Source organism: Crinia signifera, chromosome 6 (genome assembly GCF_055691185.1).
Source record: "Crinia signifera chromosome 6, ASM5569118v1, whole genome shotgun sequence".
Taxonomy (NCBI): domain Eukaryota; kingdom Metazoa; phylum Chordata; class Amphibia; order Anura; family Myobatrachidae; genus Crinia; species Crinia signifera.
The window spans coordinates 65,585,043-65,610,097 of NC_139222.1; the positions used below are offsets into that span (position 1 = coordinate 65,585,043).

General features: G+C 44.3%; 1 protein-coding gene across 4 annotated transcripts in view; it reads left to right on the plus strand.

Annotated features, from left to right (window-relative positions):
• The window catches only part of TUBGCP2 (tubulin gamma complex component 2), a 63,259-nt gene extending 45,158 nt beyond the window's left edge, over nucleotides 1-18,101 (plus strand). For all 4 annotated transcript variants that reach the window (XM_083146175.1, XM_083146172.1, XM_083146173.1 and 1 more), the window contains 8 exons: nucleotides 5,760-5,940; nucleotides 7,554-7,726; nucleotides 8,443-8,571; nucleotides 10,559-10,679; nucleotides 12,590-12,733; nucleotides 15,828-15,956; nucleotides 16,071-16,234; nucleotides 17,612-18,101. In XM_083146175.1, the coding sequence (XP_083002301.1) occupies nucleotides 5,760-5,940; nucleotides 7,554-7,726; nucleotides 8,443-8,571; nucleotides 10,559-10,679; nucleotides 12,590-12,733; nucleotides 15,828-15,956; nucleotides 16,071-16,234; nucleotides 17,612-17,723 (1,153 nt within the window). In that variant the 3' untranslated portion in view covers nucleotides 17,724-18,101. The remainder of the gene's footprint in view (nucleotides 1-5,759; nucleotides 5,941-7,553; nucleotides 7,727-8,442; nucleotides 8,572-10,558; nucleotides 10,680-12,589; nucleotides 12,734-15,827; nucleotides 15,957-16,070; nucleotides 16,235-17,611) is intronic.
• The last annotated feature ends 6,954 nt before the right edge of the window (nucleotides 18,102-25,055 follow it).

A 25,055-nucleotide genomic window follows, 5' to 3' on the forward strand; every position in this document is an offset into this window, starting at 1 on the left:
AGGCGCTCCGTGATGGCGGCGGCCATTTTATGCGGAGCTTACACGCTGAGCTCCTATATGAGAGGACAGCAGCGTTGTTACAGGCATGTTCCAAGTGGTCCCCAGTCGAGGGGGAGATACTGGAACTAGGAGATCCTACCAAGGGAGCGGCTGACTGGGGGTGGTTGGCGCCAAAAGTCACGGACCCCGCAGCAGCAGGGACTTTGGTCTCTTCCCTCACTCTGTGTTTGGCGCCTTTCAGAACGCTTGCAGCGGAGCTGAGCTGGCTTACAGATCAATTGTATGCACTGTATATATATATATATATATATATATATATATATATCACTTTTTATCATGTCTGAGCAACATGCTGTGGTTTTGGGGGAGGGAGCCCTTATTGCACTGAGCGCGTGTAATGTATGCACACAGAAATTTGTCCCTGAGCAGATGGCCAAGGGGGGCTTATGTAATACTTGCGCTGCTGTGAGACCCATGGGGAGTGAACCTCAGAGGGCAGAGCAGATTGAACCCGCGTGGGCCAGTGCCCTAGGCAGGTCAGTGAACGCTTTGGTGCAGCTACTGGACAGGCAGAGTGATGTCTTGGTAGAATCTCAGAGACCTATGCCATCATCTCAGCAATCCTCTGGCTCCTTGCCTCTTACCCAGGCAGATCCTGCCTTTATTCAGGTGATGCAGGATACTGCTAGGGGGATCAACAGGTTTAGTGAGATACTAGACAAGATTGATGTTGATGTTGCAGGGACCCCTAAAAGGTCTTATGCTATGCCTACATTGGTAGATGAGGAGGAGGGAGCGTATACTGACATCCCCTGGGATCAGGGTGATGATTTTGAAGAGACCTCTTCTGCAGGAGTAGAGGATCTTATTGTAGCTGTGAAACAGGCTTTGAAACTGTCAGTGGAGGATAAAACTCCTGCTAAGGGTGTGTTTAAGCGACAGCGTAAGGAGGCTGTTACCTTTCCTTCGGATGAAGGTTTACAGGAATTGTTGGAAGGGGCTTGGAAAACCCCTGATAAGAGGCTGCAAATGCCTAAGAGATTCCTTAGTCTGTACCCCATGCCGGAGTCTCATGCGGAGCTCTGGGAAAAGGTGCCAGTTGTGGATGCTTCAGTGGCACGTTTGTCCAAGGCTACTGTTTAACCAGTACAGGGCGGTGCAGCTTTTAAAGATCCTGTGGATAAAAAGCTGGAGGGTAACCTCAAGGCTATATTTGAAGGGGTGGGATTTACCCTACGTCCCCTTATTGCTTCAGCCTGGGTCTCTAAGGCCATGATTGAGTGGGCTAGTGAATTATGCACCATGCTGCAGGCTGACCCTGGTGTATTGCTGCTGGCAGAGAAGCTTAAGGCAGCTGCAGAGTATGTGGTAGAAGCAGAGGAGGAAGCACTTAAAATGGCAACCAGAGTGTCCACAGTGTCTATTAATGCCAGGAGTGCTCTGGCTTAAGGCCTGGGAAGCGGACAATGAGTCCAAAAAGGCCCTAGAAACTTTAGCTTTCAAAGGAAAGTTATTATTTGGATCAGAATTAGAGGAAATAATTAAACAGGCCACAGGCGGCAAAAGTACATTTCTGCCGGCTCCCACGGCTAAGCAGGCTTCCAGGTTTTCTGCTGTCCTTTCGGTCCTCCCCTAGAGGTGGTGCGTCCTTTCGAGGACAGTCATTCAGGGGAAAGTTTCAGTCCTCTAGGGGCAAGACCCCGAAGTCCAAGTTTGGCTCCTTTCACAAGAAGCCTGTCACCAAAGGAGAGGACAAACCCTCCGCATGACTGTCAGGGGATTTGCCCGGCAGCGATAAAGGTGGGGGGGCGTCTCTCACATTTCAGGGACGCATGGGCTTCTCTATACCAGGATGCCTGGGTGTTAGACATTATAGCCCAGGGTTACAAAATTCCTTTCAGAGGTCTGCCTCCGAAAAGATTTATCCCCACATCTTTGCCAAAGGAAGCGCGGCTTCGTACAGCTCTTGTGAGAGCAGCTCACTCCCTATTAGAGAAAGGGGTGGTTACTCCGGTTCCCAGGGCAGAGTGGAAGAAAGGCTTTTATTCCACTTTGTTTCTGGTGCCAAAACCAGACGGGTCTTTCAGACCGATACTAAATTTGAAGTCCCTAAATGTTCATTTATGGGTAGACCATTTCAAAATGGAGTCTCTACGGTCGGTGCTCCTGAGCCTAGACCAGGGAGAATTTTTGGCGTCCATGGATGTCCAGGACGCATATCTGCACGTCCCCATACACCCGGAACATCAGACCTTGTTGAGGTTTGCTATAGGAGACCTGCATTTACAATTCCGGGCGTTACCCTTTGGGCTAGCCACCGCGCCAAGGGTATTTACAAAGATAATGTCAGTGATGGCGGCTGTGCTGAGGCTCAGGGGAATCACAGTGATACCTTATTTGGACGACCTGCTGTTCAAAGCAGAGTCAGCAGCCATGCTTCAGAGTCACTTGGCAGAAGCCATCAGTTTTTTACAGGCTCACGGCTGGATTTTAAACTTGCAAAAATCTCAGTTGGTACCATCACAGAGGCTCCAATTCTTGGGAGTCATCCTAGATACCCATCTCCATCGGGTATTTCTCCCGGAGGTAAAGGCCAGGGATCTGGTCACCTTAGTCCAGGAGATTCTCAGAGCTCGGAGCATTTCAGTATGGAGGTGCCTCAAGCTCCTGGGGAAAATGGTGGCGTCGTTCGAGACGCTTCAATTTGCCAGGTTCCACTCTCGGGCGTTCCAGTGGAACATTTTGTCGGCTTGGTCAGGAAACACACAGACCATGAAGTTGGAACTGATAGTGCTGTCTTCGGACACTCGAGACTCCTTGAACTGGTGGACAGGAGTGGATTCCCTTCAATGGGGTCGGTCATTGCAGACCTGGAACTGGCTGGTAGTGACTACCGACGCCAGCCTCAGGGGCTGGGGGGCAGTAGTCTTGGACCTCAGGCTGCAGGGCTTGTGGACTGCAGAGGAGTCAGCTTTACCGATCAACATCTTGGAGCTGAGAGCTGTCTGGAAAGTGATTTCCTTGGCGGGAGACAGGTTACTGAACCTCCCTTTAAGGATTCAGACCGACAATGCCACAGCTGTGGCGTATCGTAATCACCAGGGAGGTACACGCAGCAAATTGGCCATGTGGGAGGTGTCCAGAATCTTCCTATGGGCGGAACAGAATGTTCCAGCTGTATCGGCTATATTCATACCAGGAGTGGAGAATATAGAAGCCGACTTCCTGAGCAGGGAGGAGCTCAAGGAAGGAGAATGGAGCTTACACCCGCAGGTGTTTCAGCAGATCACCTCGAGGTGGGGAACTCCGGATGTGGACCTGATGGCATCCAGGTTCAACCATCAAGTACCCAGGTTCTATGCCAGAACGAGGGATCCACTAGCGGAGGCAGTGGATGCCATGACTATCCCCTGGGAGGGGAATCTCCTTTATGCCTTTCCACCAGTACCAATGCTGGCGAGACTTTTAAGGAAAATACAAGGGCAGAAGATCCCGGTGATCTTAGTGGCCCCAGATTGGCCAAGGAGGTCCTGGTACTCGAGGCTTCAGAGGTTATCTGTGGACTCATGGCGTCTACCTCTGAGGCCAGACCTTCTAAGACAAGGTCCATTCAATCACCTGGATTCAGCTCGATTAATTTTGACGGCCTGGCTATTGAAACCGCCATTTTGAAAAGAAAAGGTTTTTCTGATGCAGTGGTTCACACTATGATTAAAGCCAGGAAATCTGTATCCTCGGCAAATTATTATAGAGTATGGAAAACTTACATTAGGTGGTGTGAGAGACGGAAGTCACACACATCTCATTTTAAATTATCAAAGATGATGGAATTTTTACAAGATGGTTTCTCATCGGGCCTAAGCCTTCAGTCATTGAAGGTGCAGATTTCGGCCTTGTCCATCTATTTCCAGAAGAGGATAGCCATTTTACCGGAAATTCAGACATTTTTACAGGGGGTATCTAGGTTGAAACCTCCATACAAACAACCAGTAGCGCCTTGGGACTTGTCACTGGTTTTGGAATGCCTTTAGAAGGCACCCTTTGAACCTTTGAGGTCGGCGGACCTTAAGTTTCTCACATGGAAGTTGGTGTTCTTGTTGGCAGTGGCATCAGCTAAGAGGGTGTCAGAGTTAGGAGCTTTGTCATGCAGATCTCCTTTCTTAATTTTTCATGACGATAGGGCGGTCCTTCGGACAGTGCCTCAGTTTTTACCGAAGGTAGTCTCTGCCTTCCATTTAAATCAGGAGATAATTCTACCTGTGTTTCAACCACCAGAGGGTGCTAAGAAAAGGGACAAGTTGAAGAGTTTGGATGTTGTGCGTGCTTTACGCATTTATGTGGACAGAGTAAAGAGTGTCAGAAAGACAGACACTTTGTTGGTATTGTATGACATACACAAAATTGGTTGGCCTGCATCTAAGCAGACTATTGCTAGGTGGTTGCGATCTGTAATAGCTTTTGCATACACCAAAGTGGGAAGGCCTGTGCCGGCCAGAATAAATGCGCATACCACCAGGTCAGTTGCCACCTCTTGGGCGGTTCGACATGGGGCAACAGCTGAGCAGGTTTGCAGGGCTGCCACTTGGTCATCTGTTCATACCTTTGCCAAATTCTATAGATTCCATGAGTTCGCGTCGGAGGACGCATCATTCGGGCGAGCAGTGATGAGAGCTGCAGACCTGAGCGTACCCACCCAAAGGACCGGCTCTGGAACGTCCCAGTGTTGAGCGGTGTCACCATGACCATTGAAAGAGAAAAAGGGATTTTTGTAAGAACTTACCGTTCGAATCCCTTTCTCTGATATGGTCCTGGTGACACAGCGATCCCTCCCTACGCTCAGTAAGTATGCTAGAAGTTTCATGATGTTCATGTTAAAATGGTTAAAAGTTAACAGTTATTGTTATAAAATGTGCATATAATATGTGCAGGCGTTTGTACTGAGTTAATGTATTCCAGTGGCTTTGAAAGATTGAACTGAAGAGTCCGGGGATGCAGTAGGGGAGGAGCCTACCCTCTAAAAGCTTTAGGATAGGTGCCTGGCTCCTTCGGACCCTCCTACATCCCAGTGTTGAGCTGTGTCACCAGGACCATATCAGAGAAAGGGATTCGAATGGTAAGTTCTTACAAAAATCCCTTTATTACATTACACAACAATTTAGAGAATTCTCTAATAAGAAAAAAATGGAAATTGCGCAATTAATAAAAAAAGGGGGAATGTTAAAAAACAGTCAATGCATGCACATTGCTCCGGAGTAGAACAAAAGGCAGTTTATATGGACCAAGGTGTTGAGTATAATTACCACCGGTGATGGTCAGATGTCAGGGCCTCGTATAATGTCCAATTGGGTATTTACGGTCTATTTCCCAGCGTGTAGATCCAGACGACATCAGATGGATTTGAGCAGGAATGGCTGGTGGAGTGATGGAAATGCCACCGCCGAAGGTCACTGCAATAGAGGTGAAGGCACAAGTTGGTGAAGGCTGGTCCGGAAAGAAGTTCACCGTGATGAAGACTGAAGCAAGATGGTGTATAGGCTCTTAGTTGGGGCCAGGCAAATGATGGGGCTCGAGCGCAATTTCCATTTTTTTCTTATTGGAGAATTCTCTAAATTGTTGTGTAATGTAATAAATGTATTTGTATTTTTACATCATATTATTCAGACTAACCCAAGCGCTGTATACCTTTTTCTTTTTTCAGTACCTATGTTAATCTGGCCAACGTAATTGCTTTTCAATCTCCTAACTACTTTTCCTGACAGGTCCATAAAACATTACTTCCTCATGGACCAGGGTGACTTCTTTGTGCATTTCATGGACTTAACAGAGGATGAACTGAAAAAAACAGTGGAAGACATTATCCCAACCCGGCTGGAGGCTTTGTTGGAATTGGCCTTGAGAATGAGTACCGCAAACCTGGACCCTTTTAAGGATGATCTAAAGGTACCAGCAATTTGTATCATGAAATCGAATTCGTCAGGGCATGGGTTCGTTTTTACTAGATACACGGGAGGTACATATTGAAGTTTTGTATTTTAAATGAGCTGAAGCATTGGGCATTTCCCATGTAGCACCTGGTGCAGTGTATCTTTACAGTATATGTACTAAACATATCCACAAACCTTTGCATACACTCATTCCTTTCTCACAATGATTACCCACATAAGTGTAAAATTAAGGTAGCATTATTATTATTGATGGACCATCACTCATATAACTGCACTACAACATTTAATAATTTATATACATCTAAGGGGTTATTCAGACCTGATCTGAAGGCTGTGAATTCACAGGCCGGGCGATTAACGTTAGACTGTACATGCATACAGTTCGCAGTAGGCTTGCACGAATCCTTCCTGTGATAACATCCAGCATCAATTTTTTTTTTCCTTCAATCACTGACTGGACACAAGTTGATTGATAGGATGCCTGCATTTGTGGGTGTCACCTGGCCGTTTTTCTGGGAGTGTTAGGAAAACCGCTGGCGTGCCAAAGCACTTTGAGGGAAGGGGCGTGACATTGGCTCCGGCCTCGATCAGCCCGTTTCTATAGCACTGACCGAGTAGGTTTAAGGTTAGACACAGACTGTATACAGTGGAAAAATCATTCGATGTTGATGGAGTTGCGGCTAATCACAGTACAGGATGTTTTTGCAGGCTTGCACAGGGGAGGGATTTCACTCTGACTGTGCAGTGGCTATCTGATTGGAATGGGATCATTCGTCAGACTGCATTTAGGTCTACAAGCATTAGGTCTACACCATTAGGTCGACTTGCATTTAGGTCGACCTGACTGAAGGTCAACATGGTCATTAGGTCGACATGTGTTAGGTCAACAGGTATAAGGTCAACAGGGTCATAAGGTCGACAGCGAAAAAGTCGACATGGTTTATTTTTTATTTTTTTCACAATTTTTTTTTTTTTTTCATTTTTTCAAGCATCGACCCAGTCAACATAGCACTGCGTGCGCTCGCCATGCTTCGGGCACACTATTTTATTCTCCCACCACGCCCTAGTGGATGGTAGGGCATGAAATACCGCCTGTCGGCACATGTCGACTCATAAAACAGTCAAATGACCCCATGTCGACCTTTTGCCTGTCGACCTTATAAAATTTGACCTAATGACCCTGTCGACCTAAGTCATGTCGACCTAAATGCAGGTCGACCTAGTAGTGTAGACCTAATGCTTGTAGACCTAAATGCTGTAGACAATATGACCGTATCCCATCTGATTGCAGGGCTCTGCTATTAAGCACAGAACCAATCAGTTCTGAATAACCCCCTTCGTTCTTAGGACTGCATGCAGACATGGGAAGAGCTTATAAACTGCACACAGAGAGGGCTCTGATCAGTCTGAATCAAACTTATAACGGCAACACAGTGAGGTACCAATGCTGATTACTTGTCTGTTCCTATCTTACCATATTGATGGGCAACTGAACAGTTGTGTTTCTGTGTTTTATTGGTGTTGCGTGGCATGCATATATTTAGTGTCCCTTTTTTTGTTGTTGTTGTTGCAAGGTGACCATTGATTTGTGTTTTAATCTCTCTTCAGATTGAGTTAATGACACATGACCTGATCACACAACTCCTCCGTGTCCTGGCCATTGAAACACAACAGGAGAAAGCCTTGATTAATGTTGATCCAACGGAGTTAGCGCTGAGTGGACTGGAGGCCTTCTCTTTTGATTATATTGTCAAGTGGCCTCTTTCCCTAATAATTAACAGGTAGAGTGCGATCAGATTGTAACAATGGCAATAAAAAACAATAGTAGTTCAGCCTGCACGACTGAAAAGTAAAATAACACCAATTCAGGTCAGTGTGTCTCCGATCATCACTGCATTGTACAGCTGCGGATGTACTATGGTGGGCTCATTTGCACGTTTACTTGCGGTACGAAGAAAAACATGCAATGTTACCGGCCAATGACTGATGTCGCACTGAATTTCATTTCCTCCCAAATGTCTATGGCAAATCCATTTATATGTGAAGTTCTGCATTTCTACGTAATCTTTCCTTATTATTGCTAATGGCTCTGTGGAATGTAAGAAAAAGATAATAATTTTGACCCTTATATCATATGGTGTGAACTTGAGCAAGATTATAACATGACTATATAGTACAGATCTGCACTATATAGTTATGGCTGCACTGTCTATTTGGCTATTAGATTTCAGCTAAATGGCAATGCGAATCGTCATCGAATCGGGATCAAAAGCTTAAAACCATGTTCGATCTCCATTCGATGTCTGCGATAGCGATTAGATTTAGTCTTTGTTGAATCTTCTCTGTTTTCTATTTACATAAAAACTGCGCTTGTAACTCCAGTTCTATCGTTAGCGGTCTACTCGCTAGTAGTTGCTTTTATTTTTTTCCTATTGTTACCTAATGATTACATTTAAATAAAATACATTTAGAAATTATTCTTGTACATCTATTACAGAAAGGCTTTGACCCGCTACCAGATGCTTTTCCGTCACATGTTCTACTGTAAACATGTAGAGCGACTCCTGTGCAACGTGTGGATCAGCAATAAGGCTGCCAAACAGTTCTCCCTGCATTCTGCCAAATGGTAACAATCTCTGTAATGCCGGCATAAAAAGTATTTCATTTGTTTTTGATCTTAAGCAGTAAAGCAATTTAAACTCTTAAAGAAGATGTTCAGCCATAGTAAAGATTTCATTGTAGGTTTCCCTCTCCCCAAAAAGCAAAGTCTTAAGGTCCATACACACTGGGCAACTAATCCCAGTGTGTATGGACAGCGATGATGCCAATCTTTGCTGCGGGGAAAGCCGCTCAGTGCATACACACTGAGCGACTTTCCCCCTGCCTGGCGCAGAAGGAGGGGGGAGGACTGCTTTGCGTAGCGCAGAGCTATGCAAAGCCGTCCTGAAAGCCGCTCATCCGCTGGTATAACCAGCAGATGAACGGCTTTCCCGATGATGCAGGAGCGCACAGCAGCGCTCATCGTCGTGGCATACACACTGGGCGGCTTTGAGCTGAAAGCCGCTCAAACTGGGTGTTTTGGGCGACTTTCAGCTCAAAGTGGCCTAGTGTGGATGGGCCTTTAAAGGTAGGAGAACAGCCGATATGTGCCCAAGAATGGCTTATTAAATTGTGTTTGAATTGTGAATGAGCTTTTTCAATGTGCACATACGAGTGTGAATACTCTTTGTAAGATTCACCTACATGATCATTGTATATGTATACTGTGTTACGCCCAATACACACTACTTGAGGATATTGTGAATAATATTGCACAGAAAGTGGCTTCTAAACAAAATTGTCCACAATCTCATCTAGTGTGAACACTCAATATCGTTAACAATGAGTACTTAGGCAAGCTGTTAATGATGATTGATGTCTTCTGAACATGCTGGTCACTTTGGCAATGTAGCCTATTTACCTGCCTGTTCAGCGGGTCTCGGTTATGTCACTGAACAATGTCGGCGGCTGATTTTGTTAATTATATTGGCCACGGGCCCTGTTATTTAGGGGATTATTCTGGATGATTCGCCACCAAACCCCACCTGGCGAATGTCTGCACACCCCTCGCAGCGTTGGTTCGCCCGCACATGCTGTGAATGGATGTTTAGCATAAACCATCGAAAGTTGTGGGAGGTACACGCATATAAACGTGACTTTCAAGTCCCTTCCATATGCGTGCACGCCGGGACGGATATGGGCGGGCAGCTGACATCTGGTGATGTCAGCTGCCAAGCCCCCTGCACTCGCGCCACCGCCTCATTACCATGAGAAAGCCCAGCGTTCTCATGGGAACACACCATGTAACACTGGGCGTTTCCATATGGTGATGGGCAATGTTCCCTCTAATTTTACGAAGCCTGTGTGCGGCAAAAGATTTTGGCTGCGCAACTTTGGAAGAAAATTTAATATTTTGTGCGTCACTTATATATAACTGGAAAATGACGTTCAGAATTTGTGTTAACTTTACTTCAAAATGATAATAAACATTTAAACATTCAAAACACAGCACACAATGTAGTTAATGTGTGAAACACACATTAATTGAGTCCACAACTGCAAAAAGGGACCACTGCTGCTTTGTGCGCTCTGTTGTAATGTCTGTGCGCACGCTCATCGAGTTGTGTGCGCGCGCACGTGCGCACAGCTTAGAGGGAACACTGGTGATGGGGCAGCCCGGTGCCCCCCGCCCTTCTCTCTTCTCTCCATGGGTGACTTACGAGTAAAAGGGACCATTCGCTCCATCTGACAAATGCACTGGCACACAGCTAAATGTGAAGACACACAGATACAGCATTCTAGTGTACAGTATATCTAATACATGTGTGTGTGTGTGTGTGTGTATCTCTTTCACAACGTTCATTTATTGTTGCTGGTCATTATTGATTAGGGAAAGCCTGCACATGTAGCAATTTGATGTCAATTTGTTCTTAATTAGCGGTCAAAATTACTAAATGATACACATGTGCACATCTTTACTTTGTAAGTTATTCTATGTTAATTGTATGATATTTTGTTACGTGGGACCTACTTTATTTTTATTTCTCTTTCTCTCTCTCTCTCTCTCACACCAGGTTTGCCGGAGCATTTACCCTTCGACAGAGGATGTTGAATTTCGTACAAAACATTCAGTATTATATGATGTTTGAGGTGATGGAGCCCACCTGGCATGTTCTGGAGAAAAACCTAAAATCGGTGAGTAGCACGGCAAAAACATAGCTGGTCTTTACTTACCTTTACAGTAATATACACTATTTCTGTTCTCTAAATCGAAATGACAAACTGCATTATATTGATTGATGCTGATGGAGCATTTATCAATTATTACGGCAAATTGGTGATAATGGCACTATAACAATTTCAACTACTGCAATAAAATCATCTTTGCCTCTGCGCGTTTGTTCCAAAGTGGTAAAGCCCATGTTGTATAAATATGTCATGCTATTTCAATTGCCAAGCTCAGTATATTCCTGAATAAGTAATGGTGGGCCTGAGTAGAAGGTAAAAATAATCAGATCATACTTTAGGGGAGTTAGAAATTTGACAGATTATGAAAGTTGGCCCTTGTGCCGTCAGCTGAAACGTGCATTAACGTGCTATTTTATCTGCTGTGCTAGACATAGTTGGGTCGAAAACCAGGAGAGGAGATGGGCATCTCCTCTGATACGCCATGAAAAGCTTGATCTGAGTAAGATTTCTGCATGCATGGTACCTTGTCAGCTAACTTGAGAGCAGAATGAGGCTTGGGTGACTTGGTGCCACAGCATACCGTCCAAGTTTGATGGCAGTGGGTCACACTCTGCCTAGGAGATCATCAGTGGCGATAAATCCTGGATCCAGAGTTTAGACCCAGAAAACAAGCAACATTTTGCCAAGTTGACCCCAGTCGATGGTGCACCTCCTCAGAAGTTCTGGTATGAGTGCAGCATGGCAGAGCAGATGACGGCTGATACCATACCACTCGTGCAGCAGTACACAATTAGAGGCTGGTCCGTCTTGCTGGAAACCATTTCCAGGCATCGTCCAAGAACTTGTGGTGCCCAAGAAGGGCACCACAATGCCCTGCCCACAAGTCTTTGAAAGCGGTGAATATTCTGTCCCATGAATGAATCCTGGAACTTGGTCATTCACTGTTCAGTTCAGACCTGGTCCCTGTGACTTCTTTGTGTACCCACAAATGTGTGGGATTCATTAGAGTCACTGGAAGCTGCAGTGGAGACAGCCAATCAGCATGTAGAAGGACATACCTGCTTTGGACACCGCCAGCTACTTCACTGGTTTGAGCGCATGTAACAGACTCCTCTGGTGAAACTTATTGCATACCCCTCATTTGTAGTGGCTAGAGGAGGCACACGAACAGTCCAATTTTAGCAATAATTCAGCAGAGGTAATTTAATTATTGCCTCCATTATTGTGAATTAACCAGCTGTGGTCATGCATGGATATCTTTAAAACCTGGACTTTTATACCCCTTTCTCACCGGAAAATGCAGGGACCCACCCGGGAATATGGCGCAGGGATCAAGCCAGGGCATTCCTGGGTTGGCCCCTTTCACACCAGAAAAGTCCTTGCATTTTCTGGTATGGGCAGGAGGCGGGGAGGGGGTAGGCAGGATGGAGGCGGAGGTGGGATTGCGGCAGGTGGCCGGTCTTCAGTGCAGGCCGGGGATCCACACAGGCAGTGAGCGCCGATGACAGATCAGACGGCTGCGCAAATGATGCAGCTCTCTGGCTGCAGTGAGGTTGCCAGAGAGCTGCGTCATCTTCATCCGCCTCCTGTCCTGCCATCTGCGCCCACCGCCTGTGTGGATTCCCGGCCTGACAGCATGCACTGAGGACCGGCATCGACCGGGCAACTACCCCGGGTTAAACTCTGGAACAACCCTGCTCCATAGCAGGGTTGAAATCCCCGGATATTTTTAGTTTGCTTTGAGGAGCAAGGATGGGAAACACTGGTCAAGTGTTACTTTGGTATCACATGAAGCACAATTGGTGAATTGATTCACAGTGGACAAGGAGTTCCTAAATTAATTTTACATGATTGCAATATTCACTGTGTGCCACAAAAATGAAAGATGTTCTGTTTGCCTTTCCACTTTCTCACAGGCTTCTAACATAGATGATGTTCTTAGCCACCACACTAGCTTCCTTGACAATTGTTTGAAGGACTGCATGCTTACCAACCCAGAACTCCTTAAGATCTTCTCAAAACTTATGTCCGTATGCGTCATGTTCACCAACTGCATGCAGGTGAGTAGCATTTGGTTACTTTATCATTTATTACAGTACACTGCAAAGTAATGCCTTATAATATGGAAGTGCTCTTTAATACTACAAGTTTAGTTTTACAGATATCCAGCCTTTTATAGGGAAAAAAATATTTTAGCTGTAAACATTTCATAATGTTACTGAATTGCTGGTTCAATCATATTAGACTTCACTTATTAACTTCTAGTGTCCCCTTCTCTAAATGAAGGCTAGTTTCCTGCTTTAGCATCAAGTTAGAACACAGGTTCTCAGACTCAGTCCTCAAGACCCCACACAGTGCATGTTTTTCAGGTTCCCTCACAGAATCCCAAGTGAAATAATTAGTGCCACTTGTGGGAATGGGATCATTCGTCAGACTGCATTTAGGTCTACAGTCATTAGGTCGACCCCACTAGGTCGACTGGCAGGAAGGTCGACCTGACTTAAGGTCGACATGGGCCAAGGTCGACATGACTTAAGGTCGAATTTGCATAAAGGTCGACATGAGGAAGGTCGACTGGTCATAGGGTCGACATGGGTTTTTCACTGTTTTTTTATCCGAATGTCGACACAGTCGACATGGACACAGTTGGCAATGAGAATCGGACCCTCGCATTGCTTGCTTCGCTCGCAATGCTTCGGGCACGGTGCCTCGCTGCGCTCGGCATACTATTTTATTCTCCCACCACGCCCTAGTGGATGGTAGGGCATGAAATACCGCCTGTCGGCACATGTTGGCTCAAAAAACAGTGAAAAACCCATGTCGACCTTATGACCAGTCGACCTTCCTCATGTCGACTTTTATGCAAATTCGACCTTAAGTCATGTCGACCCGACCTAAGTCAGGTCGACCTTCCTGCCAGTCGACCTAGTGGGGTCGACCTAATGACTGTAGACCTAAGTTCATTCTAATAGATGACCGCATCCCCACCTGTGGATCTTTTAAAATGTGTCAATGCATAATGAATGGACCTGCCGGCTGACCTGGAAAATGTAAACTGTGTGGGGTCCTGAGGATCGAGTTTGAGAAGCCCTGAGTTAGACCAATAAGTCCTGTTATGTGTATCTCCTTAATCATGCAGAATTGAGTTAATCCATGTTGCTGGGTCAGGTGGGTAATTACTGACTGGGCAAAATGAAGTACCTCAGGGTTGCGTTTGACAACCACAGGTCTGGTCTATCATTATTATTTTTGTACAAACTAGACCAGTGAGCTATCATGAATTCTGTGTCATGAAATTTACTACACATAAAATTAGCACAAATGTTATTCTGTTGTACTTTCCAGAAAGACACACTTGTGATATACATGTCACATTTGTACTCGCTGTAAGAATAGGACAGTAGTTATAGCTGGGTACACATTAAACGAAGTGTACGAACCACGACATTTCGGGTGATGGCGGAGGCGACAGGGACCCAGCATGCTTTTGCCCATTGGTTACACTTACAACACTGAGACAATCAAGAGGGGTTATGGTATAGTGCAGGCATGGCCAACCTGCGGCTCTCCAGCTGTTGTTAATGCACAAGTCCTAAAATGCATTGCCGCAGTTTTGCTATTATTAAAACTGTGGAAAAGCATGCTGGGACTTGTAGTTTCCCAACATCTGGAGAGCTTCAGGTTGGCCAGGCCCAGTATAGTGGGTCAACAATGTTTAGGTCGACACCTGCAAATGGTTGACATACCATAGGTCAACTTTTCCAGAAGGTCGACGCAAGCTTAAGGTCAAGTTTTTCACGTGTTTTTTTTTTTGTTGTTTTTTTGTTTATGTCAAAATATGTTGCTATGGACACTGTAAGTGCACCACGTCACCTCGCATGGCCCACTGCGTTTGCCATGCTTCGGTCACGGTGCCTTGCTGCGTACAGCACACTCTTATATTCTCACTTTGTGATCATTTGGATATGAACCAAGTTGGTCTGCACCCAAAAAAATGTGAAAAATTGTGTCGACCATGTCCATGTTGACCTTCTGCCAATGTCAGCCTATGATAGGTCAATATTTCCAGTTGTCACTGTTGACCATTAGTGGTCGACTTAGTGACAGTCGACCCAGGGACTGTATACAATAAAAAGGTACCCATAAAAAAAGCCAAGCAAGAAGACCTTAACATAATTGCAGCTTCCAAGCATAGAACCTTTGTCTGATGACTTTGCACATTATGAGAAGTGTGACGAAGAGGAGGAAGCCACGCATAGGGAGAGAAGTCCAAACAAACATTACCTGTATGTAGTCAGTACTGCTCTGAATACAGCACTGATGGTGCAGTAATCGCCTGCTTTGTCAAAGGAAACTTGATTCATGCTTTTTGCTTATGTCAGAAATATTAAAGCTCTGCCATAAAACTGTGTTTGAAGCTCTAAGAACTGTGTTAAATATTACCTGCACCTCCTACTGGTGGGATCTGTAATGGAAGCCGGATGTCTATATACAGCACTGTTGCCGAGATGAGATGGAATCTAGAAGCTGACTTTAGCTGAAAAAAAACCACACAGAAATGCTGTTTGAAACTAGAACTATTCCAGTAGTCTGCGTCCATTGAGAAACATTGCTGAGTATAAAAAGGCTTTGGGGTCTCCTTCATACTCTGGGGAGGTTCTTGTTGGTCCCAAGCTGTCCGCTGTTATTGATGTGGCCACTAAAACCTAACCTAAGCTAGGTGCCTGGGGTTTGTCACCTTTATTCCTATGGGAAGCTCAGAGCTTTCAGAGGGTCCGTTCTCCACTAACATGGAGAGCTTCAGATAGGTGCAAAAACTGGATTCAGGTTTTGCTTTTTAAACCTATGGGCTAAGCCACCAAAATCCCATTGTGCCTGCATCACGCAAGCTATTTATATCAGGCCCTTCCTGTTCCTTTCAAATAAAGGAAAATGTAATTAGAATTTTACATTCTGATTGTGCTAGGTAAATACAATTCTATGTGGCACTACAATAGTAGTATACCGGTATATAATTTCTCATCTCTTTGTAATGCCAGGTATATTTGTGATCTGACCTTTTGTAAGATCTGGTTTAGTGGCTATACAGGAGATTACAGTTCATAAGACACAGTGGGTCTGTGTAACCTTCCCTCTCCGCCTCCTGTTTGTCAGAGGTTCACCCAGAGCATGCAGGTGCAGACAGAGATGCAGCGTTTGACCCTAGAGCATGGAACAATGATGGGACCTCCCACACAGAGTGAGAAGACAGAGGAGGCCATGAAAAAGAAGCTCACCTCTAAGGTAAACCGTGTGAAGCGGTAATGGCTACTACCTGACAGAGGCAGTATACCGTTTCCTATAGAGTGCAGCAAATACGGTTGGACTCAAAGTTTATTCTCTGGTCTCTTTTTTCAGTTCCTGGCAGAGCACGTTGATGCATTTCAGTCTTCGACTGGCTTTGAATCCACCATCAATAATTTTGATAGCAACTTTTCTACCCACCTCATGGACCTCTTGGATAAACTAAGCATGTACAGTACCAATGACTGCGAGCACAGCATGATTAACATCATCTACAGGTGAGCAGTGTTGTTATACTGTCATGTCCACAACAATCTTCGCTAATGTGGAACTATGGGAGAAACCTTACTCAGGGGAGATGTATTGTAATGGCTGCAGGCTGATGCACAGTGACTCCCACATGGCCAGCTCCAGTGTACATGTGCAAGATCTCAGTACTCACACAGGATCTCACATGCAGCCCGGGGCAGTGAAAACTGGTGGCTGCCAGAACGGTTAGCGCTTCTTTGCCCTGCATATCAGCATGCTATATTTTAGCAGTACAGCAACATCATCGTACAGATTGAGCAGATCTCATTTGAGCTGCCCCTGGCGATAGAATCGCCATCCGACAGAAGGAAGCACTCGCGTGCACTGTTCTGTTGGAGCCCGCCACTGCCCTCCGACAGCTCCCCGCTGCTCCCCCGTTGCTACCACTAACCCAGCCTGTCTCCCTGAAATGGAAACTGATCCCCGCTGCCGCTTGACGGGGACACGCGAGCGTGTGAGATGCCCGCCTGACCGCCATCCTGCGCCAGCTTTGGGTATCTGGCGATTCCTCAAGCTGGCTGGGAGGCGCTCCATCTGTACATGGGGGAGAAGTGGTAAAGAAACACATAACCGCTAATACCGTTTCTCACCAGACAGACGATTAATACATCTTCCCCTCATTTGCTTGTTACATGATAAAATATTAGAGACTTTAAAGTGGATATTTTTCCTTAAGCTGGGTACACACCAAGCACCTGTGCTAACCCAGCAATGAGATGTAATCATACATAGGATCTGCTGTACACGCTAAACCATTCGCTGTGCGAGGGTGCACTGTATTGTTACATGATGCATTGGACGTGCTGCACATCCTATAGGATGATTCAGTGAGTGACATCCAGTAACAGCTTATCAGGGGAACACACTATAATATGATGTGAACAATGTTTTGTTCCACAGCACACTAGAACAATATATCCTATATTATAGCATGTACCCAGCTTAAATATTTGAGATGCTACTTTCCTTGTTAAAAAAACAAAACTATTTATATATAAATTGTTTAATATTGAAAATAAAAATCTTTTCTTGCTATGTACTTTGAGACCAAGAGAAAGCTTTTGTAATAGAATCCATTTTTAGGGAATAATATGCAAATTGTTATGAATATATTCAGTCTGCAGTCGCAAAGACTATGGCTGGAGTATAATAGGTTCTAAATTTCCAGATTGTACAGAAAAAAAAATATCACAGGTTTAAATCAAATTTGCCTCTTTTTCCAAATCTGTACCTGGTACATAATGATTTCAGTAACTTTCCAAATATCAAGTCACTAAATAATTCAGTTAAGTTGAATTTATTATTTTAGCAGTTTTGGCTCTTGTGATATCCCTTTTATTCCACAGGTTGGACTTTAATGGTTTCTACACGGAACGTTTAAAGAGGTTATCTGCGGAAAGAAGCCAAAAGATGCCCTCTCAGCCAGGGCAAAGCCGGCAGCCGGTTGCAATACAGTGACACAGGAATTCTTTCCCAGCCCTCCTGATGCTTCCTTCCTGAGCTACACGCCCATAACTGGCATCTTTAGGGTCTTCTAATGAATCACCACAGCGCAGTGGGCACAAATATAGGACACAGTCAGATATGGTAAATGACTATACAGGTGCCTGAACAATAAACTGCTGCCAATCCTTTTTTGCACACTCCAACCCAACTTTTATAACAAGTGTGAGTAAATAGCGCTGTTATCCGGAGCAGAGAAATGCACAGTGTGATAAAAGCTCTTACAGTGATATATGCGGAGAATTGCAAATGAAAGCTTTCTGCGTAAGTAGGTGTGTGACATCCTATTATGCTCCTTGGTGTTCCTACATGAAAATAAAGGTGTATACGTCATCAGATGTCTGTTTTTGTGTGGGAAGGGATGGATGTCGGTCCTAATATAACTGTTATCTAGACCATCGTGTTGTTCTGGTTCTTTCGTGAAGGGGAGATTTTTCAAAGCCTGATGATGGATATTGTGGAGAGAGATAAAGTACCAACCAATCCACTCCTGTCGGTATACAGGTGGTGTTTGAAAGACAGCAGAAGCTGATTGATACTTTATCTCTCACGTTGATCTCCAAATTTTGATAAATCTACTCCTTAGTTTCTAATCCACAGACAATGGTGACTATGATTATTCAGTATTGCTGTTTACACCGAGCATCTGATTTAAAAAATGTCAGTTCAGTTCTGCCCTCGCTGGAGCTGTGGTGTGGACCAAGCCGGGTGTTCTGCGTGGCTGTAGGGCTATCATACTGCGCTGCCTGTGTGCCGGACCGGGGTCAGACGGAAGGACGTGACATCAGCAACGCTTCTTCCCCCGCTGCATTCTGGGTGCTGGGACGCGCTGTCAGCGCTTTCTAAGCAGCGTTCTGAGCCTGTCAGGAGAACCCTGGGACACGCACTGCGTGGGTATTGGACGGACCTCCTGCACCTCAGTCCCGGCAGAGAAGCTGCATTCGGGTGATTACCTCTACCCGCCTGCTGGCTGAGATCGTGTATGTGAGGGAAAGCTGGCAGCAGTGGATCTGACCCTTATCCATCCCCAGTCCCTTTGGCTCCACAGCCGAGAAACTACATGGAAACGCCATATGGGGAAAGATAAATGAAGGTGTGTGCCCGATTAGACTCCTACGCTGCTGGTAAGTCCAGACACAATTGAATAGTAAATGGACTGATCATTTATCTGATGAGATGAGAAATCTGGGTGGAATGAGCTGCTCCCTTTACTGAGACTGTTCAAACTGTGTTAGTAGTCTACCTGTATCCAGTGGGGAAATCTAATATTGTGCCTTTTGACTGTCCTTATTGGCTAAATTTAGCCAGGAGAGCTATATGTAGCTGAACTGGAGCAAGTGAAAATCAGCTGGGAAAATATATTGGCACCTAAGCACGCTATTGATCAATACCAGCATCACTGCTCGAGGCACTAACATATCGGCAAACGGTATTAACTACTTGTAACACCTTATAAGTGTGTGTGTGTGTGGTGAAGCGCAGCATAATAGACATTGCTGGACATATATTAAGAATGCTATCTGGAAAAGCTCCAGGCTTGTTTTTGGCTGTGTGGACAAAGGTCTCACTAAGTTGGTACTATATGTCGGACTGTCTATTGGCTTTCCACAATTTCTGGTAAAGGGAAAAGAGAAAGTATAAATCTCCTCAAAGTAGTTCCTTCCTTAAGCGCAAGTTCAGTACTTCAGAACCGTTCTCTCACCAGAATGGGGAAAACAGGCCAGAACACAGCAGCCGTGAGGCTAGAGAAATATGTGCGTACACAAGCACAAAACCCGAGTGGCTCACGAGAAAACACCCCACAATGTACCCCTACAAAAGGGGGGAGCATCCCCGAACAGCAAAGAGAGGTCACTTTACAACAAGTCCTGGAAGCAGTTAATGCTTGTGAGATGCGCCTATCAGAACAACTTAACAAAGTTCAGTCAGATATTATGCTCTTGCGAGATGACGCACAAAAAATTTGAGTCAGGGTATCTGAGGTTGAAACTCGCATATCTGAGATTGAGGATACCATCGGTCCAATGCAGGCCCAGGTTAAAACCATGGCGGGTAAACTATCAGAGATGCAAAATAAGATTTCAGATATGGAGGGGCGGATGCGCCGCATGACGTTTTGTAGGGTTCGAGGAAAGAGTGGAGGCAAGCTCGCCCAAAAAATTCATTGAAGAGTGGTTAAAACAAAGCCTGGGGTCAGAGGCTCTCTCTCCTTTCTTTACAATTGAAAGGGCACATCGGGTCCCATCCAGGGCGCCGATACCTGGGGGACATCCACATACCCTAATCGCAAAGATATTGCACTTCAGAGATCGGGACAATATATTGAGGTTAGCAAGAAGCAAGGGGGATCTCTGCCTCAATGGCAAGAAAATATCGCTATTCCCTGACCTCCCATATGAGGTGCAAAAGGAGAGAGCTAGATACAGAGACATAAAAGCGAGATTCAGAGAACTGAACATAAAATATTCCATGCTCTATCCTACAAAGTTAAGGATTGTGACCCAGGATGAGACCAAGTTCTTCTTTACACCTGGGGAAGCCGCGGCCTGGCTAGATAAGAATCATCCAAACACTAGACAACTGGCAAATAGCTAATATATTGGCACGAGGGACTGATTAGAGCCAGAGGTCGGAGATAAGAGGAGAGCTGCTTTACACTTGGACATTTTTGTTCCGGTCCTTATGGTTTGATACTATGTTTCAATTGCATGAGGGAAATCTAGATATATAGAGACCGTGAAGCTGGAAAAAGGTTAAACAGTGTTTATCATGTACACGGGCGTGGGGGGAGGGGGTGGGGGAAACCAAAATAGATAACAAATAAAAAAATGCATGGAGCCCCCGGAGGGCAGGGCATGCCTAAGGTAACGTGACTAACAGTAAATTGCCCCTAGTGAAAGTTGGAGGGTTGAAAGGGTCATTTGACTGGGAGGGGTGGAATTAGGTATGCCTAGCGGGGTAGGCCATACAGGGTGGGGGGCGGTGAGTGGGTACATGTTATGTGTCTATGTGTTTGTGCACTTGGTATGCAGCCATATGAATTTGTGGAGCTAAACAGAGAACAACTATGTCATTGTATTTTGATCCAAATATACCCTGTGGTGATGGAGGAAAACCCGGTAGAGATTGTACTTGAAAGGAAATGGTAGAGTTTTTGACTTGGAATGTGCGTGGGCTAAATGAGAAGGTGAAGCATTCCTTGGTACTTAAACAATGTAAGGCCTATGCTGCCGATATAATCTCTCTCCAAGAGACGCATCTATATGGTGTTAATGTACTGGCGCTAAGGCGTCCTTGGATTGGAACGTCTTTTTATTCTCTTTTTCCTCTTCTGCTAGAGGTGTTTCTATAATCATCAAGAAAAATATTGTGTTTGAACTGATTGAATCCAAAATAGATCCTAGGGGTCGATATGTATTTTTGGACGGGAATGTTGACTCGATTAGATATTGTATATTAGCGGTATACATCCCCCCCCTCCGTTTTCCTATGAGATACTCAGACTGGCGGTAGATTTTGTAACCACACGCCCCGATAGTCTCATCCTATGTCTGGGTGATTTTAATGCAGTTATGAACCCTTGTATGTATATCAGTAGTAAGAGTAGGCTTGCTGAATTTATTAAGGAAGTTGGGTGGTGGAATGTATGGAGAGAGAGACATCCTAAGGTCAATCAATTTTCATGTTATTCTCCAACTCATAATACATTCTCGAGAATTGATTTGATCTTCTCCTCCAAAAACCTGCTTAAGAATATCTCAACAATAGAGTACGAGCCCCGTGGCATATCTGACCACTCTCCTGTACTGCTACAAATAGATTCTGACTTGCAGGTTGGTTTTAAGTATTGGAGATTCCATCCTTCCTGGTTGACCCAATTCAGTAATACAGAGGAAATGGGTGTTGAAGTTAATGAGTTCTTTAAGGTAAATATAGACTCTGCTAGCCCCACAGTGGTATGGGATGCGTTTAAGGCAGTCCTTAGAGGAAGCTTGATAAAAAAAATATCAATAGTAAAAAGAAAAACTCGAGAAGTAGCTTTAATAATGAAAATGGTAGAAAAGGAGTAGAGATACTTATCTGAAAAATATGAACCAACAAGACTAGAATGGCTGGCGGCACAACGAGGGTGGGTCGAACATCTCCAAATTATGGCCAATCAAAGATTATTAAAAAAATCACATCAATTCTATCGGAATATCTCTCAAAAATAGATATACCCTCAAATATAGTAGCAAAAAATATATTCAGATACTGGGAATTTGCAGATAACTCCATCAGAAATAGCTGGGACATTCATGGGTCATTTCAGTAAAGTATATCAATCTAAATTAAACTCTGGGAGCAATGATATTGCAAATTATTTAAGTAACATTGACTTGCCTAAGTTGTCATCTGAGGATAGCAGGTTAAACCCCCCTCCCCTTGGCAAAGATCATGAGCCTTGGGGAGAAGTTTGGAGGTGTGGTCTGCGCTCGTAATAGCAGCTTTTTGTGGGGTAAGTACAGATTTAAGCAAGATAAAAAGCGCTTGGCTAGGATATGTGTAAGGAATACATGTTAAAAAGTGCTTTGCCGTTTTCCTAAAAGAAAAGATAAAATGTTTACAGCTCTTTGTGAGCTATTTTGGGGTTCGAGCCTGTGCGAGTCTTCCGGCACTAATTTGAAGAGCCTAGGATACCCTATCTGTCCCTACGCTTACCTAGGTCTTCTGGCCTTCAGTCTTCTCCACGTGACGCTCGATTGCGATCTCCACACGCCAGCCGTCCGTGACCGGAAGTTCGGGTGTAGCGGCTTCCGGCTTCGGCGGTGTATGCGGTATCAGCTCCCCTGGCTTCCAACGCGTTTCGAGAGTGAAACTCTCTTTGTCAAGGATGCCGGAGTTCATTTCCTGTTGGCTTTTTATTCGTTTTTTTCTTCTTACTTTATTTGAATAACTTTATTTAAAACGGAAACAGTCATTGTTTTCGGCGGCAAGCACATGTCTTAAAGGTGTATACATCAGAAAAAATGGTGAATATGTTTTAAATGAGGAATGCAGCTAGTTCTATATCTATGTTTAATCCCATTGGTTGGAGGGTGTTTAGTTCATATATCCACTTCGTCTCCCTCTGTTTCAGGCTTTTCACGTTGTCTCCTCCTCTCCAATTGAGTGTAACTTGTTCAATTACATTGATCTTTAAGTCCTCTGGGTTTTTCCATGCTTTTCCAGAAAGTGGCTCGAAAGGCTGTGTGTTAGTAGTCCCTTTCTTATATTATAGATGTGTTCAGCTGTTCGTTTTTTCAACTCCCTTTTGGTCTGACCTACATATTGTAACCCGCAAGGGCATTCCAACAGGTAGATAATGTTTTTCGAGTTGCAAGTTGTATGCTGTTTGTGTCGGTACTCCTTCATTGTTTTCTTTGAGGAGTATGTTGTCAATGGTTTTGTTGAGTTTTTCTTGGTTGCTTTACAGCTGACACAGTTTAAGCAAGGGAAGAAGCCTTTTGTGGTCGTTTCCTGCCCCGGTTCTTCTAAGGGGATAAAGCTTTTTGTTAATTCTTGTTTTAAATTTCTGGCTCGCTTGTAGATTATCCTGGGTTTTAGTTCATTGTCCAATTGTAAGATATGCCAGTGTTTGTTCAGTATTGTTTCTATTTGTTTGTGATTTTAGCTGTATTGGGTGATAAAGGAGATGAGTGGTTCGGAGTTGTCTGTGTCTTTTTGTTTGTATTTTATTAATTCAGTTCTGTCCAGGTGTTCTACTTTTTCTACTTCTTTTTCTAAAATGTGTTCTGGGTATCCTTTTCTTTTGAATTTATTCATCATTGTGGTGCTTTGTTCTTTGAAGGTCGAGTCTTCTGTGCAGTTCCTTCGAACGCGGCGCAATTGGCCCCCTGGGATGTTGTTACGCCAGTTGCTGTGATGATTACTGTTGTAGGGAAGAATGTTGTTGCCATCGACTTCTTTTGTAAATGGTTTTTGTCATGATTTTATTTTCCCAGATGTAAATTTCCAGATCAAGAAATGTTATTTTTTGTTTGTCTGTGGTTGTGGTAAATTCAAGTCCAGCGTTATTGTTGTTCATGTGTATAATAAATTCATTCAGTTGAGTTTGAGTTCCTCTCCAAATAAAGAAGAGGTCGTCAATGTAACGATACCAGCAGATTATATGTTCTCTATATGGGTTGTTATTCCAAATTTGATCTTCCTCCCAGTATGCTACAAACAGATTAGCGTATGATGGGGCGAATGATGTCCCCATAGCAGTGCCTTTTGTTTGAAGGTAGTAGTCACCATTGTACCAGAAGTAGTTGTTTTTTAAGATGAACTCGATTTGTTCCATTATGAAGTTTATTTGCTGGTTTTGGAGATTTGATTGTGTTGAAAGTGTTGATCTAATGTTGGCACATCCAAGGTCGTGGCTGATGCAGGTATACAGTGATTTGACATCACTAGTACACAGAGTATATGATTCGTCCCATTCGGTGTATTGCAGTATTTGTAGTATATGGAGGGTGTCCTTCAGGTGACTCTTCTGTTGTTGCACTATGGGTTGGAGGAATTTGTCGATGTATTTGGAAAGGTTTGTGGTTAATGAGTCAATACCGGAGATTATTGGTCGGCCGGGTGGGTTCTGTAAGTTTTTATGAATTTTTGGCAGATGATAAAATGTCGGTATTTTCGGATGATCTGTTGAGATGAATTTGTGCTCTTTCTCGTTAAGGATGCCCATATCTTTTCCTTCATCGAGCTGTTGTTGTAATTTCACCTGGAATCTTTTTGTTGGGTCATTCGGTAATATTTTATATGTATCCTTGTCCGATAGGAGATTTCTTGCTTCTTCCTCGTATTGTTTTTTATCTAAAATCACCAGTCCTCCACCCTTATCTGCGGGCTTGATCACAATAGATTTGTCTTCCTTTAGTGATTTCAGAGCTTTCAAAAGCTCTGAAATCACTAAAGGAAGACAAATCTATTGTGATCAAGCCCGCAGATAAGGGTGGAGGACTGGTGATTTTAGATAAAAAACAATACGAGGAAGAAGCAAGAAATCTCCTATCGGACAAGGATACATATAAAATATTACCGAATGACCCAACAAAAAGATTCCAGGTGAAATTACAACAACAGCTCGATGAAGGAAAAGATATGGGCATCCTTAACGAGAAAGAGCACAAATTCATCTCAACAGATCATCCGAAAATACCGACATTTTATCATCTGCCAAAAATTCATAAAAACTTACAGAACCCACCCGGCCGACCAATAATCTCCGGTATTGACTCATTAACCACAAACCTTTCC